This window comes from Bacillus rossius, chromosome 8, assembly GCF_032445375.1.
Source record: "Bacillus rossius redtenbacheri isolate Brsri chromosome 8, Brsri_v3, whole genome shotgun sequence".
Lineage (NCBI taxonomy): Eukaryota > Metazoa > Arthropoda > Insecta > Phasmatodea > Bacillidae > Bacillus > Bacillus rossius.
Window position 1 is genome coordinate 69,553,373 of NC_086336.1, and position 18,111 is coordinate 69,571,483.

At 37.0% G+C, this 18,111-nt stretch overlaps 1 protein-coding gene across 1 annotated transcript in view; it reads right to left on the reverse strand.

Annotated features, from left to right (window-relative positions):
• Positions 1-18,111, reverse strand: part of LOC134535228 (uncharacterized) — a 333,789-nt gene that overhangs the window by 72,124 nt on the left and 243,554 nt on the right. The window contains exons 6-8 of the mRNA XM_063374290.1: positions 15,318-15,398; positions 793-996; positions 95-261 (exon numbers count right to left, since the gene is read on the reverse strand). Of these exons, the coding sequence (XP_063230360.1) occupies positions 95-261; positions 793-996; positions 15,318-15,398 (452 nt within the window). The remainder of the gene's footprint in view (positions 1-94; positions 262-792; positions 997-15,317; positions 15,399-18,111) is intronic.

The window sequence follows — 18,111 nt, forward strand, 5'->3', positions numbered from 1 at the left end:
GAGTCTCCTACACTTGGAGGTGACAGCGGGTGCGAGGCGCTGGGAAAACAGTAGCACCCAGGTGTCGGTGGCGGAGGGAGAGGGAGGGACGCACCTCTGCTGTATCCTGAGCAGCGTGTCGAGGGAGTCCTGCAGCTGCCGTATCTGCGTCTCCAGCTCCGCCGCCTCCTGTCGCAGCGCCTCCAGCCGGGGACGGGGCTGGGTGTTGGCCAGGCGATCCACCACCAGCTCGTTCTTCAGCGCCGGCGGCAGGCTCGCCTCCTGCAACACACAGCCCAGTCGCATCCACAGTCACCTCCCCAGCCAACTACCTAGTCATAACCCCAGCCACATCCACAGTCACATTCCCAGTCACATCCCCAGTAACCTCCCCAGTCACCTAGCCACCTACCCAGTCACATCCACAGTCAAACTACCCAGTCACATCCCCAGTCAACTACCCAGTAAAAACCCCAGTCACCTCCCTAGCCAACTACCTAGTCATAACCCCAGCCACATCCACAGTCACATTCCCAGTCACATCCCTAGTAACCTCCCCAGTCACGTCGCCACCTACCCAGTCACATCTCTAGCCAACTACCCAGTCACCACCCTAGTCACTTCACCAGATGTTATCCAACCTTACGTTGGCGAAAAAAATTGATTCATACTCGAAATCCTCTTCAAGGGTCACCACCCTAGTCAAGTCACTTCACCAGTCATCTCTTCAGCCACATCCACAGTCACCTCCACAGTCAACTCTTCAGTCACCACCCTAGTAACCTCCCCAGCCACCAGTGGAGCCGCACTCACGTTGACGGGCGCCTCGGCGCCGCCGTCGGGCGCGTCGGGCGGCGGCGGCGGCTGCGGCGGCAGGAAGCTGTGGCGCAGGGAGGGGTGGTGCGGGTGGTGGTGCGGCGGCACCAGCGAGCGGACGAAGTGCGCCAGGTCCCCGGGCGCCATGACGGCCCTGCACTGGGCCGACAGCGCCTCGTAGCGCCGGCACTGCTCGCTCGCCTGCGGGGACATGGAGCACTAGCCGTCACACGTCGCCATTTTGTTTCTGATTTTAACATACCAATATGGCGGACGTTTGTTTATACTTGTATCACTTGTTGCGTGATTTGGGCAAAAGCTATTGTTGTACAGTATTACTATTTTTTACCCCTAATGTTTTTCAAAGATAATACCAATAATATGGTAGTCGGTTACATAATTCATATACATACTCAAAACATATCATAATACCTGTAGTTAAGTAAATAAAATTATTTAATATTTTTAACTAATACGAAATCAAACAAAGGAATTTTATTGAAAAACTAAACTGTAGTCAGAAGCTTATTCGCACATTCAGGCAAAGTGGCTGACATCTGGTGGTTTGATTTTGAATCACCGAAGACGGTATAAACAAAGGGAGCGTATGCTTGGTTTCAAGGAGAGTTAAAGGATGGCAAGATGTTTTGGATTCGTGGTTTGAGTAATTTTTTTTGAATTAAGCAGTGTATGAGATATGTTTTAAGTTCGGAAGATACAAGAAATTTGTGTAATGTATTGCTCAGTTCCGGATTGTAGAGTTTATTCAGGAAAAAATGTTTCAATGCATCGTTTTCCTAAGGACGCGAAGTTGAGAAGACGATGGGCGCATGTTTTAAGAATAGGCAAACCAGTAACCAACTATATGTATGTATGTCAACATCATTTTACGAAAGAGGATATCTTTTATAGAGGTAGGTAATTGTTGTTTTTCTTCTTACTTACTAGGCTCTTATCAATAGTGGGTACTATAAACAGCAATTTCACCAAAATGGTAAGGAATTCCTTATCTCCGCCTTTTGCAATAAATTCAGAAAGGTTTATATTAATAACTAAAATTTTTACAGAATTTTTTACTTTTGTTTTAAAGAAGAGGGGCAAAACTAAATAATTACCATACTACAGCTCGTAACCTATAATTCATACTCAAATCATAAAAATGAGATATTTAACTTGAATATAGGTACATATATAAAATAGAAAGTAGTTTTTAAATGATATCATCTAATCCAGGCCACCATAAAATGGCTATACATTTAAAAACTGTAAGCATTCATGACATTTTAAATATATTTTTTTAAAGACTCGTATAAAAGCGAACTTAAAACACTTAAGAATAATCTATATAGGAAATTTAATACTAAAAATGTTTATTTATTTTTAATTATTTTAATTTTTTGTAGGAACATGTTTTATTCTCAAGTATCTTCTCATTTCTCACAGGATACTAATAATTCTGTATTTTGAACTCCTTTTGCACTACATTGTAACCTGTTTTCCCAGCAAATCATTTTTCACACCAACACCATCTTCTACTGTGCTCTATTAGCACTTATCATAAGTCTTAAGGAAAAATATAAAATATAACCATTTCTGTTAAATCTTAAGTCATCATGTGGTTTGCACACGACCCGTCAAAATTCCTACACAAAAATCATAAACCATTCCACTACCATGCATTGAGTCATATTAAGTACACAACTAATTACGATTCATAATTCATAATTCTTAATTTTCAATTATAAACCCAGCTTAAGTACATAGTTCATGATTTCGTGCATTTCAACTACGGGTTCAAACATTTTATAATTATCACCTACAGACACACGATAACACAAATATCCATTACAAATCAACAATCTCAATGCCGTCTTTGCCCTCCATTTTGTTATATGCAGTGCTGCGCTCTAGAAGTGCTAAATCCGCGAATAATGCAGACATGCAAATCGATGATTACCACATTTCCATCCCAAGTCAAAAATTGGCGTAGATAGTTATGACATGTATTATGATATCATTCGTGGGTATAGCAAATATTGTCATAGGGACAATGTAGTAAACTCGTAAGAAATACGCTCGACAAGTGATGTCAGCGAACCTGGCGACAGAGAGTGTAACTACGTTCTTGTACAATGTGTTTTGAGTGCGTGAGAGCAATGGCATCTAGCGGCATCAGACATTCTAGCCTGCTTTTATTAGCTAATTTAGTTAAAACTGTTCGGAAGAAAATTATATCAAAATATTGCTCGTTAATATATATATAGTCCGTAAAGTATATTGAATATTAAAATATATACTAGCAAAAGAATTTTCTAGATTTAAATATGCACTCAACATTAAAAACATGATTTCATATGGCAGATTCCAGTCTGTTTGGGATCTACTTTCTCAACACTCCAACTATCAACTGACAACTGCGGCAAAGTTACAAGTTATTGCTATACATTTAGTCGATACGTAGCTTCAAAAAAAATTAATAAAAATTCTAAACTGTAAGTGAAGTTCAAAACGAAACAGAGTTAAAAAAAAAATTCTATTTTTATAAGTCACTCCCATGTTACAACAATGTTATTGAAGGGGACACCTATTACTAGCGCTGATAGTTCGCTGGCCGCCGTGAGCTTCACTAAGTGGATGGAGAATGAAGGTAAGTTGCCAGACCTGACCGTGATCACGGTCATATAGATAGGTCTGCCAACTTACCCATGGAGTCTTACCTTTGTATGTATGGTATCATACATTTGATCCCGCCGGAAGAGTGGCCAGTTAATTTCAGATACGGTACCCATATTGCCTTTAACGAACCCTGGGCATATTTTCCATCATAACACGGAACCACTCTAAATAACCAGAATATATTTTTGAAATTTTCGAAATTTAGGGGTATTACCACCCCCCCCCCCCTTCTCAAAGAGCGAAGAGGAGAAAGCTCTTTTTTTTTTTGTAGGATAGGTGCTCTTCTAAAACACGAGAGTAAAAATTCTAGATATAGTATTTTTGAGTTCCGCTCAATCTGACGATTCTTTTAAAAGATATTGCGATACTTTACGTTGTTTACTGTTTTAAACAGTTAGTTGGATTAAATAAGCTAATTTTTTGAACTGTTGGTTACGTTAGTTCAATTATAATTTTAAAAAAAATTAACTGGGTTTTTCGCAGTGCTAAAATATTCATTTTGTAGAACTTTAATTTTTGAGCACCTACTCTAGAAAAATTAAACTTTTACCATGTGAAAACGTATTGCAGATGCGTGCTTAGTTACTTGTAAAAACTTGTATTTCAAACACGTCAAAAGCTCACGCTTGTAAAATATAATTCTTACGCGCGCTTGTATGTGTTTGTATATCGTACACTTTTAATGGTTAATATCAGCTGTATGTAGCACTTCGAAATCAACATAAAATAAACTGAATAATTTTAAGCGGGGACATGAGATGCAGTGTCGCCACCTGCCTCGTTCAAAGAGAAGACGCTTTAGTTACAATAGCTGCCGAGAGATAGCATTACTAGGCTGTATGCGCACCAATGTTTCGTCTCTTACTGGCCGCATCAGATAAGGCACAGTATCACCTTTTAGCTATCTCCAAATATCGTAATACGACAATTTGTGGAAACTCTGGACAATTATTATAGGCAAAGCGCGAGATAATTTACTGCATTGCCTTCAAGCTATGTTCACTCCACGCCGCTAGATGCCACTGCTCTCACATTGTACAAGAACGTAGTTACACTCTCTGCCGCCAGGTTCGCTGATATCACTTGTCGAGCGTATTTCTTACGAGTTTACTACATTGTCCCTATGACAATATTTGCTATATTCACGAATGATATCATAATACATTACATAACGGTTTACGCCAATTTTTAACTTGGAATGTAAATGTGGTAATCATCAATTTGCATGTCTACATTATAAGCTTCTAACTACAGTTTAATTTTTCAATAAAATTCCTTTGTTTGCTTACGTAATAGTTAAAAATATTAAATGATTTCATTTACGTAACTACAGGTATTATGAAATGTTTTGAGTAAGTATATGATTTATGTAACCGACTACCATATTATTGGTATTATCTTGGAAAATTAATTAGGGTCCTGAATATTAGGGGTAAAAAAAAATAGTAGTACTGTACAACAATAGCTTTTGCCCAAATCACGCAACAAAATATTCACCCATAAAACAAAGCTTTCCACAAGATAAATAAATATAAACAACAAAACAAATTCCTGCTAAAAATACAGGATTTAATTTAACATACTAACCAAAAAAGACGGTTCACAACTTGTCATAAAATAAAAATCTTTCTAGTAGGCTAACTAAACAAATAAATGAAAAATAATTAGCGCATTGTTCAGTATCTACTAAAATTACTACTGTAAATTTTAAAGAAAATAAATTATTATATCATGAAAAAGTAGTAATTTATTAATAAAACAAATATTTTAATAATGTACAACTTATTTACGAAACAGTTAGGTATTGAGATGATAAACTACGTTTACTCCAATGATTTCATTTGACAAAACTCAAAACTTACCCACGTGTTTTCTGGTTTCGTAGAGAAAAGTGGCTCACAAGAAACAATATTTTAAACAAAAAGGGGTCGTTTGGAATACCGCCAACCACTCTCTTCTATAGAGCTCTGAAATATAAAACATCGTGACAATTCTGTAGAATTGAAGTTACGTACGACCAATCAGAGAAGAGCATGAAAAAAAGCTGTTCTACATGAATTTTGCTCGCAGAATATTTACGAACAAAAAGCAGACGGCAAAAAACATGACTTGAAGTGTCTGTAATTTTAGAATTATTTAATATAAAACATTACTCATGTAAGAAACTAAACATGAAGAAAAATAAGTTTTGTCAATCTGTACGAAACGATAACTCAAAAACTGATGATTCTATTGGTTTGAAATTATTCAAGATTTAAATAGTAAATCCAGAATTTTTTTAGTCTCTACGTTATTGTGATAACTCAAACCGTTCCGAAGATGTTATGACGATAATTATACACTAAAACCCTACAATAAGTATCATAACTTCCATAGGCCTATAGAATTGTTAAGTTAAAAATTTAATAACGACTTTTTTTTTGTTAATTGATGAATAAATCTCTTATGATAGCTTTAAAAAAAGACGATTGATTTGTAAGTTCAATAAATTAATTCTATACAATAACTTGAGTAAATGTGGATTTTTCAAAATTATTTCAGCATTGTCGTCAACATGGGAATAATAAAAAAATATGAATGATCAGGTATACATAGGATTTTTTTTTCTGAACTTATAACCAAAAATGTATATTACTGAGAAGCCTAAATTTATTTTTGAACTTTCAATGAGTAAATAATATAAAAAAATTAATTTTCTATTTTTTTATCGGTATAACCCGAGTGAAATTTTATCCCAAGAACGAAGTCGTGAGGCAAGCTGGTATTAGATAAATAAACATGTAAATTTATGTCTTTCATACGTTTGTCTGATGTTCATAACCGCTTGGTCGTGTAAAATCAAGATCTAAAAGCATCGTCGAGTTTTCCCTTAGACAGGTCGTTTCACACTGCACAATCTACTATGACGTCAATGCTGGACAGCAATTTAACTGTTTCGTATAAGCAGTATTAGCCTAATCCGAGATTTTGTAAATATACCAAATTGCTTAAATCATTTAGGTTCACTTAAAAAAATAATTATTACAACAAAAGCTTTAAAATTTTTAATGAAGGTTATAAGTCATAAAAGAAAGACAGAGTTAAATTATACATGTTAATGAAGGTTTTTAATGAAGGCTCGAATTAGTGAAGCTAAAAGAAGGAAAAGTCTTTCCCCACGAGGGTAGTAAAGTATTCCAGAGAAACTTAACTAAGAATCAAGCTAAAAATCGCAGTATAAATAGGCTTACAAATTAAAACGCATATTTCATTTTGGCGCATTTTAAGAACAACACGTGGTGAAATATGGCAGCTAAATCAAAGTAATTTGCATTAGTATAATATGTTTCAAGGCCAATGTCATATGACGCCATAACCACAATTGGGGCACAAATTTATGCGTGTGTGTATGTATATAAATAAATATATACATACATAAATATGTTTGTATTAAAATTTATATATTTTTTGCTTTGGTTACATGTATCACATGAATGATTTTCATGGAGTTTTTCATTTCCTTGTTTGTAATATCGGTTTTCCTCCAAAGTTCTAACGGACTATGTAAATAAAGGTAATGCTTTGCAATGTGAAAAAAAAATAATAATAAAAACCAATGTCCATACTTGCGTAAAAACCCCTCGCGTTGTACGTAGTGGTTTAAAAACTCCGCAGATAGTGTGTTATCATCTGGTGCGATGGACCGTATACCCGCAATAAAAACAAAAAAAAATCTATAATTATCATCTCTGATGTTATTCGGTCGTATATTTTGAAAATTTATTTTATGCATCAAAACTTTCGTTTTCATCTACATACATGTTTTACACCAATGAGTATTATGTTTTACGTTCCCCCCTTCCCCTTTTCATTTCCAGATAAGTCTCGACAGTAAAATAAAGCGTCCAGGGAAATTCTCTCGAAATTCGGGGAAGGATTTTCCAATAAAATGTCAGCTTCATATCTATAAAAAAAAAAATCATCCTTTCGTAAGATGTAGCATGCGTACACACACTTATATTTTAAACAGTGTGATAATATGTAGTGTTACGTCTGTTCTAAGATATTTATTTGAAATTTACGTAAAAACAAAAACTGCTCATATCGAATCCTTTCAAACTAACATATTCTTCGTGAAATAAAGTTTTGCATGATTAACTGTCATGCTCAAATGTTTACAATTTGGAGACTTCCTTAGAGCAAGAATTAAACTGAGTTCAAAATTGAAAACTTTAAGGGTTTATTGTCCAAACATACTTGAGGTTACATTATAATAAAATAAAAGTATACTTAATATTTGATACAATGAACGTTATAAGCGAAAATCCATAAAAATTTGAGAGGAAAATATCTACTTGTCGATATAACCTTTTTTTATACCTAATCATTTTACAAAAAAATTATATCAGACTATATTTTTATAGATGGTGTTTTAAGGAACAATTTTTATTATAAACATTTGAAAATGTATTTATTATTTAAGGTTTTACAGCGCTGCGAAACGAATAATATTCTTCAGTATTCATAACTGTACATAAATATAAATATAAATATTAATGGTTTGAGTGCGAACTGCGGAACTTGACAGACATTGAGTGACTTGCGAATAAACATTTTTAAGAGCAAGTGATGGGCGATCAGACATTTTTAAGCACGATTATTTATTAGCAATGTAAATATTAGTAATTAACAAAACTTAAAAAAGCTTAATTGGGATATCCCTTACCAGCCCAGTTCCCCCACATTATACTCGTAATAATATATATTAATGACTTGTATTAACGAAATCAAACAATTGACTTAAGAAAAAAGTATTTAAAAAATAAAAATACAATAACATAAAATACCCAGTTTCTATGTGTAAACGTTGAGTACTAAAATTCACTTTACCTGAGATTTTAGTGTGACAAACATTTTTTTTCTTTTTTAAATTCCTTTATAAAGAATACTTACTCGTGATTTAATGGTTAGACTGGATTCTCACATTCACAAAAACTTGGCTACGGCCCTGTAATAGCGGTAAATGTCACGCCTTGTGCATATTACGTTTTCGTAAAACTTATTTTTTTTAAGGATTTTAGGAAAAACCATTGTTTATTTATTTTCACGCTAGGACTTCAAAACATAGGCGATTAAAACTCATAAAAAGAATTTATTAAGGAAATTTTCCAAAAAAAAACTTTCATAAACAATTTATATGGTTTTAAACTCACGTGCAAAAAAAAAAAAAAAAGAACTGTCAGAAGCAGAATTATTGATGACAGGAGGTCGTAAGGCGCCCGTTGAAAAATGATAAATAATTTAACAAACACTTTAATCTGTGCTATTAACCGTTAATTTTAGCAGCAAGAAATTAAGTGACCACAATAAAAAAATAACAGAAAAATAACTACAAAAAAAAACCTGCAAATAAACTTTCGAGCATACAAACATGTATTTAAATAAAATACAAAAAATATAAATGGTTTTTAAATAAAATTATAAACATCAAAGATATAACGAATATTAAACAAAACATTTTGAAAGGGCATAAGTACAAAATTCAAAATATCATCAGAAAATGCCCAGTAAAATGAAAATTTATTTCCAAAAAGGTAAAAAAAAAAAAAAAAAAAAGTTTTATAGTTTAGAGCTAAATCTCTGATATATAAAGGGTAATAGTTATTGGTATGGCGCCACTTAAATTTAATATAATTAAGGCGTGTTCCACTTAAGCAGCTGTATTTGAAATGTTGCGCTACTGTTACACTTCCATTGCCTCTACGGAGCAGGCTAATATCTGGGGGAAGCCTTCTTTTCACAGACGAGAGAGCCAAACGCCCAATCGGGCATCTTCGAGTGTTTTTTTTATTTTTTTCATTGTAAATAAATTTGTCGGTGTTGATAAAAGGATACTAATGGTTAGAGACATGCAAAATTCGCGGATTCATTTCGCGATAGGCTAGCATCAAAACAACCATACCTTCGTACCGCTTCTGCGATTGGCCCACATTTTATCCGGGGAACTGTGAGCCAATGGGAAACACTAAACCATGAAGGTGCCGAATTACGGACAGCCTAGTTGTGACGTCTCACGCGTCAGTAGCCAATGAACAGGTGTCATTTCAGCGAGTATTTAAAGGACTGTGGAGTCTATCCTAGAGGTCAATGAATCCGAGAATTTTGCAGGTCTCTACTAATGGTCAATTAGGTTAGGTTAAGTTACATTATAAATACTTTAAAAAACATTGTGGACGGTTGTATTGGTTAGGATAGCTACATTAAATATAGGGGAAAGAATCATGAACTTCGGGGAACTTCGGGTTTTGGCCCTCTCGTCTGCGAAAAGAAGGCTTCCCTAATGTCTGCGCTTCGCGGCAGACCACAGGCGGGTATTCAGGGCACCGAGCGGGCGGACTGGGGCATTCAGGCGGCGTGCGGGCTCACGTTCCGCCAGGACGCACTTTCGACGGCCGCGCGCCTTCACGCCGCGCCTGGCGCGTGGGAGAGCGGCGGATACGGCCATCCTGTCTCCCCGCCTTCTGGGCGACTTCGAGGGGCCCCGCGCTTCCCTGCGTGCCACGGGCGTCGCCAGGGGGGGGGGGGGTAAGGGGGGGGGGGCAGTTGCCCCCTCCCTAGAGCCCTAGAGATTAAAAAAAAGTAGCCAAATGAAAAAAAATACATACTTTTCCCACAACTTGCCCCCCCCCCCCCCACCCTAGGCCATCGGCTGGCGACGCCCTTGCTGCGTGCCCTTCCTCCACGTCTTCGAGACATTCATTTGAAATCTACTCATATCGAAGCCGTTCAAACTAACACAATTCTTCACGAAATAAAGTTTTGCATGATTGTCACGCTCAAATGTTTACAAATTTGGAGACTCGCTTAGAGCAAGAATCAAACTGAGTACAAAATTTAAAACTTTCAGATTTATATGTCCAAAAACATACTTAGTTGTGGCTACATTATGATTAAATTATACTTACTTTTTTGATACATTCGCTAAAAGTTATAACTATAATGTTATAACTAGGTACACCTGTATTTCGCGAATACATTTCGTGTCAAGGTATTTCACAAAATACTGTAACTTTTCTCCTGTGGTTATTGGCTGGGGTCGGTGAGAAGTGTCGTCCCGCTCTTGACGGGGCCAATGAGAATGTGGTCACCGTACTGCTGCACCTTCACAATTTGCCATGACTCTTAGTAAAAGCTACAGTGTTTTGTGAAATACCTTGACATGAAATTAAATCGCGGAAAACATGTGTCCCTAGTTATAACTATAACGCCACTGCCCGCCTCGATAACACTCCGTAAAGAGCAAGTTCGTGTCTCCTCATTTTTTTGCAAACACACTCATCGTACGGAACTTTAAAATAATGCCGAGCGTGATAGATAAACCAAAACTGTGCTCTCGACTGCATTTCTGGACGCGAACCACACGTAGTTTCCGCACCCGCCGCTAGAATTCGCTGCCGGAGCAGCTACGTCTCGACTATCGAATCATTCCATTTGCAGGGCAAAAATTTTTAAACTATATTGTTTAATGGCTCCGATGAAAGCGGGAAAAGACATGAAAATATACTAAACCACGGTTTTGGACCTGATATTTCACAAGGAATGATATTAAAATACTGCCCATCTTGTTGAAATTCACTAAACAGTTAATACTATCAAGTTTCCCTTTGTCTTTGTGAATTTGGTTCGCGCCATCCACCACATACGGCAGCACCTTCCGTCGCATTCACGAAAATACTCCTTCCATATCCCATATACCGAGGGCTCAGATGTTACACACACAAAAAATAAATTGGTTGTCTGTAAAGTTGGTTTACGGACCATAGTTTAACGTGACAACGTCATAACAAAACATTGATGAAATGATTGCATACTTTTATGAATAAAATTGAAACATTTTTATTGAATTATCACTATTTTGTATTTATACAAAGAAGGAGTGAAATGAAATCTACAATTTAATTGATAAATTTACTTTTATTTGCACTCATTAATTTAAATATGTTTATTACTTTAACGAAGATATTATTTTAACTATAACTTTTATACATGTTTGCTATTTAACTTCTTCCAATCTGTGTTATTCTGTTAAGGATAGGACGATGATAGGAAAAGTAGGAAACGAATGGGAGTGTTTCAAGTTTAATGTGCCTTGAAAAAGTCAAATCGATGGTTGTTCCAATCGAGTGGAAGAGAGATAGATGCGGCGCAAGCGTAGAATTAGCGTAATGGGACACAGCGTAACGGGACAATGTGCGTAACGGGACACTTTTTCGTGCGTGCAGACGGCGTTCATCGATTTATTAGACGTTGTCACGTCAAAAAATTTTAATTAAAACATTACAATATTATCTTGAAAATATTATTTTTGTATATTTTTGTCTAAAAACGAAGTTTAAGAATAACGTGTGAAATGTTTCATAGAGCAATTCATACTACTAGCGGTGTGCTATGCTAGCGGTGTGCTGTGCCTCCTGGGCACAGATGCATGCATCTGCTCCGCGCTTGCTGATTGGACTACAGCCCTCGACCATCCCGACTCAGCCGTAAGTAAACACGAGTTACCAGTTGTTTACCCGACCAAAGACATCACCTTGTCATCGACCAACGAGCACAACGAAAAGCCTCGACTATGCAGAGACAAGTGGAGTCCATCCTGGAGTGAAGCCTACCAATTAATAATAACTCTATACCAACACTAAACGCACCTCAGCAAAGTTCACTAAGGTTTTTTGGGATATTCAAAAATTCTATTATGCCATGTGTAGGGACACCTGTATTTCACGAATACTTTTCGAGTCAAGGTATTTCACAAAATACTGTAGCTTTTCTCCTGTGGTTATTGGCTGAGGTCGGTGAGAGGTGTCGTCCCGCTCTTAACGGGGCCAATGAGAATGTGGTCACCGTACTGCTGCACCCTCACAATTTGCCATGACTCTTAGAAAAAGCTACAGTGTTTTGTGAAATACCTTGACATGAAATGAAATCGTGAAATACAGGTGTCCCTAGCCATGTGCGTACCGGGATAGCGAAATTCTGTCACCTGGGACCCCAATTCGTACCCTCGTATATGTTCCAGATATTTGGAAAAATCTGTCTACCAGCACTGCCTCAGCCTTTGTGTTTGGGTTGTTCGTTTTTTCAAATAAGTATTTTCGTTTTATTTCGATTCCTACCAATGTTTCGCTATTTAGGCGTTACAAATTACATTTTTTGTTGAAAATGTTTTGGTCGTATATGTTCCACACATCCTCTGCTATATGCGAACGGTCGGGCGAAAATTCGTAAATAAATTATTGCTTGACTAATTACATCGTAGCCATTGTTCTATAGCGTGTCCCACGCCCAGACTGCAGTCCGGAGCGAAAGGCGTTTACTGTTGCCAGACTGATAGCGTACTACCCGGCTTTTAACATTAAAATATTTTTTTTTGTATACGATCGATGGTTTTATTACGTTTTAGTATAATTTAATTTTACTTTTTGTTAAGTTTATAAAATATCGTCTACTGACAGTATTATTACAGTTTAATACATTCTGCAAGAAAAAAATCAATGCTAAATAAACACCAATTATATTTTCACAGGTGAAACTATTTGTAGGATTCTGTCACTATTAATAAAAATGTATTTCACTGACTATGTGCTACAGTCAAACAGAACGAAAAATTTTAATATTATTTTATACAAAAATTTTGATTGGGTTGAAACCAAAATGGCTACTTTAATTGAAGTTTTATTAAATGAAAGAATAGAATATTGTCAGATGATGTTATTCATGAAATAAAACAAAGAAAATGGTTTTCTAAAATTCTCATTTCAATTTTTTTCGTTTCAAAAATAATTAATTTGTACATTTTGACGTGACAACGTCTAATAAATCGATGAACGCTGGCTGCACGCACAAAAAAGGTCCCGTTACGCACATTGTCCCGTTACGCACATTGTCCCGTTACGCTGTGTCATGTTACGCTCATTGTACGTTTGCACCGCATCTATCTCTCTTCCACTCGATTGGAACAACCATCGATTTGACTTTTTCAAGGCACATTAAACTTGAAACACTCCCATTCGTTTCCTACTTGTCCAATCATCGTCCTATCCTTAACAGAATAACACAGAGTGGAAGAAGTTAAATAGCAAACATGTATAAAAGTTATAGTTAAAATAATCTGTTCGTTAAAGTAATAATAAACATATTTGAATTAATGAGTGCAAATAAAAGTAAATTAATCAATTAAATTGTAAGATTTCATTTCACTCCTTCTTTGTATCCATACAAAATAGCGATAATTAAAAAAAAATGATACAATTTTATTCATAAAAGTATGCAATCATTTCATCAATGTTTTGTTATGACGTTGTCACGTTAAACTATCGTCCGTAAACCGACTTTACAGACAAACAATTTTTTTCAAATATGCTTTACGTTATAAAGTCGTGTCTGATACTGCTGCGCTGGTTGGGTGTACCTGGCGACAGAGGACAGCGCTGATAGGTGATGGCAGATATCGTGCGCTGTAAAGAGAGAGTGACGCCATTGAGATGCGAGGCTGCGCACTAGGGATCGCGGGATTTCAAGGCCATTGTCAGGAGTTGCTTGGCTTCTGGGCGGCAGCCGCGTCGGAGGACGAACACGTGATCGCCGTTTCGGTCGACCATGCAGATACCATCTTCGGGGCAGCAGTAATCACCACCAACACACGTGGCCACCCTGAAGAACTGGAGATGGCGACTTTAAAGCCGACTGAAAATCCGGTTGAACCTTCTTCTTCGATGAGGCTACAACCTGGAAGACAAGCAGCTTCTCTCTTCTGGAAGTAAGTTTTCTGAGTTCCATACCAGTTCAGAAATAAAACATTAAACAATTTTAAGGTCATAATGTCATACAGAACTTTCTGAAGGAATTTTCTTTTTACTGATACGGATTGAGCGATTCCTAATTTCTCATGCGAGATGAAACAAGAGAATTGAAATTGTGACTTTCTAACAATGGTTACAATTGCGACTTGAATTAATTGCATCTTATTTTAAAACGGATATCAAGAGGACAGTCGCAGAGGCAATAAGGCACAAATTGATACGTTTTTGTTATAAATTAGTACATCCCAAAGGCTGTCAATTGACGGCAGCATCAATCAGCCAGGTAACACTTGCCACGCATGCGTAGTTCAGTTTCAAAATGGCGACGGTGCTAGACGATTGTGCGATGGAATACCAGCTAAGGAATGATAAAAAAAAAATTTGTTGACTGTAAAGTCGGTTTATGGACGATAGTTTAACGTGACAACGTCATAAGAAAACATGAATGAAATGATTGCATACTTTTATGAATAAAATTGAGTCATTTTTATTGAATTATCACTATTTTGTATGGATACAAAGAAGGAGTGAAATGATCTTTTTCAATTTAATTGACAAATGTACTTTTATTTGCACTCATTAATTCAAATATGTTTATTACTTTAACGAAGAGATTATTTTAACCATAACTTTTATACATGTTTGCTATTTGACTTCTTCCAATCTGTGTTATTCTGTTAAGGATAGGAAGATGATAGGAAAAGTAGGAAACGAATGGGAGTGTTTCAAGTTTAATGTGCCTCGGAAAAGTTGAATCGATGGTTGTTCCAATCGAGTGGAAGAGAGATAGACGCGGCGCAAGCGCACAATGAGCGTAACGGGACACTTTTTTTCGTGCGTGCAGCCGGCGTTCATCGATTTATTAGACGTTGTCACGTCAAAAAAAAAAGGTTCTCCTTGAGTGTACGGACGGCGAGGTAGCAAGGAGTATGGCGGGAGTACTTGAACACTCGTCGGCGGGACTGGACTGTGGCGGGCCGCAGAGACCACTCATCACTCATCACTCACCCTGGTGGCCACCACCTCCGCCCCCTGCAGCACGGACTCGGACAGCATGGCGCACAGGTCGGCGTACACGTCCTCCAGCTCCTGCAACACCCGGGCCGTATGCCTCTTGCCTCACTTCTCCTGGCCAACACTGTACGGGAGGCCTTCGTCTCACAGGCGAGTTCCCCCCAAGTTCATGCTCCGTTCTATCTCATTGCATAAACCGGTGTGGCATTACATTTTGCGAGTCGATTAGGATGGGTTAGCTACATTATAAATACTTTAAAACATTGTGGATGGTTGGTTATATTAGGTAAAGTATAGCTACATTAAAAATGCTGTAAAATCATTTTATGGCCGCTTGGCAAATAACTTTTTTAATACGTAGCTATCCAGGGCTAGGAAACCGTTTACAGGATTTCGCAGTATCTTCAATGCAGCTATCCTAACCAAATCAACCGTCCACAATGTTTTAAAGTATTTATAATGTAGCTAACCTAACCTAATTGACCATTAGTTATCATGAGTTACAATGAACAAATAAAAAAAATAAAAAACGAAGATGCACGATCGGGCGTTTGGCTCTCTCGTCTGTGAAAAGAAGGCTTCCCCGACTGTACACGGTCTCGTCCTCACGTGTGCGCTGTTGCAAGACATACGCCATAGAGCACAAAACCACAAAGACTCAATTTTGTAACTCTGTTTCCAGTGCTGTCCTTGTTTCTGTGTGCTCAGACATACGCCATAGAGCACAAAAGTCTTAGACACAACTTTGTAATGCCAAAAAAAAAGTTTCTGAGGTAATGAAACATTTTTGAAAAGAAAAAAAAACGGAAAAATTGTATATTATAATATAATTAGGTAAATTTTGCATCTTCTTGTATTATGTCAAAAGAATAATACAATCAGAAACTTTATTTTATGATTAAAAATTAGAAATTTTTCTCTGTTTGAGCATAGAACATTATTTAATGGCATACCTGATAATTAATACTGACAATGTTGCTCCAAATAGTTTCTTGCGTATAGTATTTGGTGTTTAATACTGAATTAGATTTTTCAGAATGACCACAACTGTAATGATACTGTCAATATAAACTATTTTAAATTCTTTATAAAAAATTAAAACTTTACATAATTTGTTTTTGCATGCAAAATAATATTTTTAGTGTAAATAAGTCATATGATTACTAGGTGGAACGCAAATTATCTGTGTCACCGAGTAGTGCCACTCTAGCAACAGTGCGCGCCATGTAGCGTAGGCACTGTGTACTGTAAACTAATAGTGGGACGCTCTATAGTAGTTAGGTAGATTTCGAAGAAAAACTATTGCAGCTATCATTTACATAGTGCGACTTCCGGAAAAATGTCTACATAGTTTGACGTATAGAGATACCTACTCCCTAAAACCACCAAATCAAAAGTTTATGCAATTATTAATACATATATAGGCCTATCACTACAAAATTTCGTGTGAGTTTGATAAGTGCCGTTATTTTTCAAGAATTAATTCAAGACTAATATACTCGGATATTAGTGGTGGAAATTAGGAATTTTTTGAAAAATTAAACATGAAAACAACATTTACACTTTAATTAAGTTATTATACACCTTATATATATTTTCTAACAACAATTTCATTTCAAGGGTTGAAAAGAAATTGGAAATAAAAGGATAGAAATATTCAGGACTCCCCTAGTAGGCACAGAACCAAATCCGCCCAAATTTATTGTATAAATTTGAAATATTTTCTTAAACTTTAGTGTGGAACAGTTTTTAACTCGTAAACCGTTATTGCAAAAGGGATGAGATTTGTTTGAAATGAACGTCATTACTTTTCGCCCCAACGAACATGAATACTAACTCGGAAATGCGCCTGTGCTCTAGGGCCTAAGAGGATTCCCCCCCCCTCCCCCAGCAGCCACGACGGTTGTTCACGTGACAGCTGTCGACCACACGCCAAGCCCGGCCGGGGGGGGGGGGGGGGTTGTGTGGGGTCCGGAACCCTCCCTTCCAGGATAAAAAAAAAAAGCGAAGTCACAGTAAGAAAATTACAACCAACTTAACTACATTATTGTGATTTTTTAGTCAGGATTGTTGTAATACTTAGAGGCTTGCAATAATGTATTTTCCTCCTCATTATACCCCGACATGCCTCATACATAGAAGAGGCAGGTTTTGTGTTTGCAAGAAGTCTGTATTTAATCCCGGTTTGCACGCGTGATACTGCAAGCATGTTTTTCATACAAATCTGACATGTGTGTTTAACGTATTTAATAACATTTATATATAAAACAATTGACTTATGGAAAAAAAGTATTAAAAACCAAAGTTAAATAAGTTCGGTTTTCTTTTCTCAAGCAAAATCACTAGAGACCGGAAAAATTCGCGGATTCATTTCGCGATAGGCTAAAAAACAAATAGTTATACCTCAGTGCTGCCTCTGCTATTGGCTCACAACTCACCTGGATGACGCTAAGCCAATGAGAAACACCCAACCAAAGCTTTATCGAATCACAGGCTGCTACGTTGGAACGTCTCACAAGACAGCAGCCAATGAGTGGGTGACATTATTGACCGAGTGTAGGCAGAACTATGGAGTTCATCGTGGAGGTCATTGGACCCGCGAATTTTTCCGGTCCCTAAAAATCACTAATCCCTAGAGACTGGAAAAATTCGCGGGTTCATTGACCTTCAGGATAGACTCCACTACACTCTACACACTCGGGCAAATGCCAACTGTTCATTGGCTGCTGACTTGTGAGTCGTCTCGACTGGGTGGCCTGTGATTCGACACTTCTATGAGTGAGGGTCT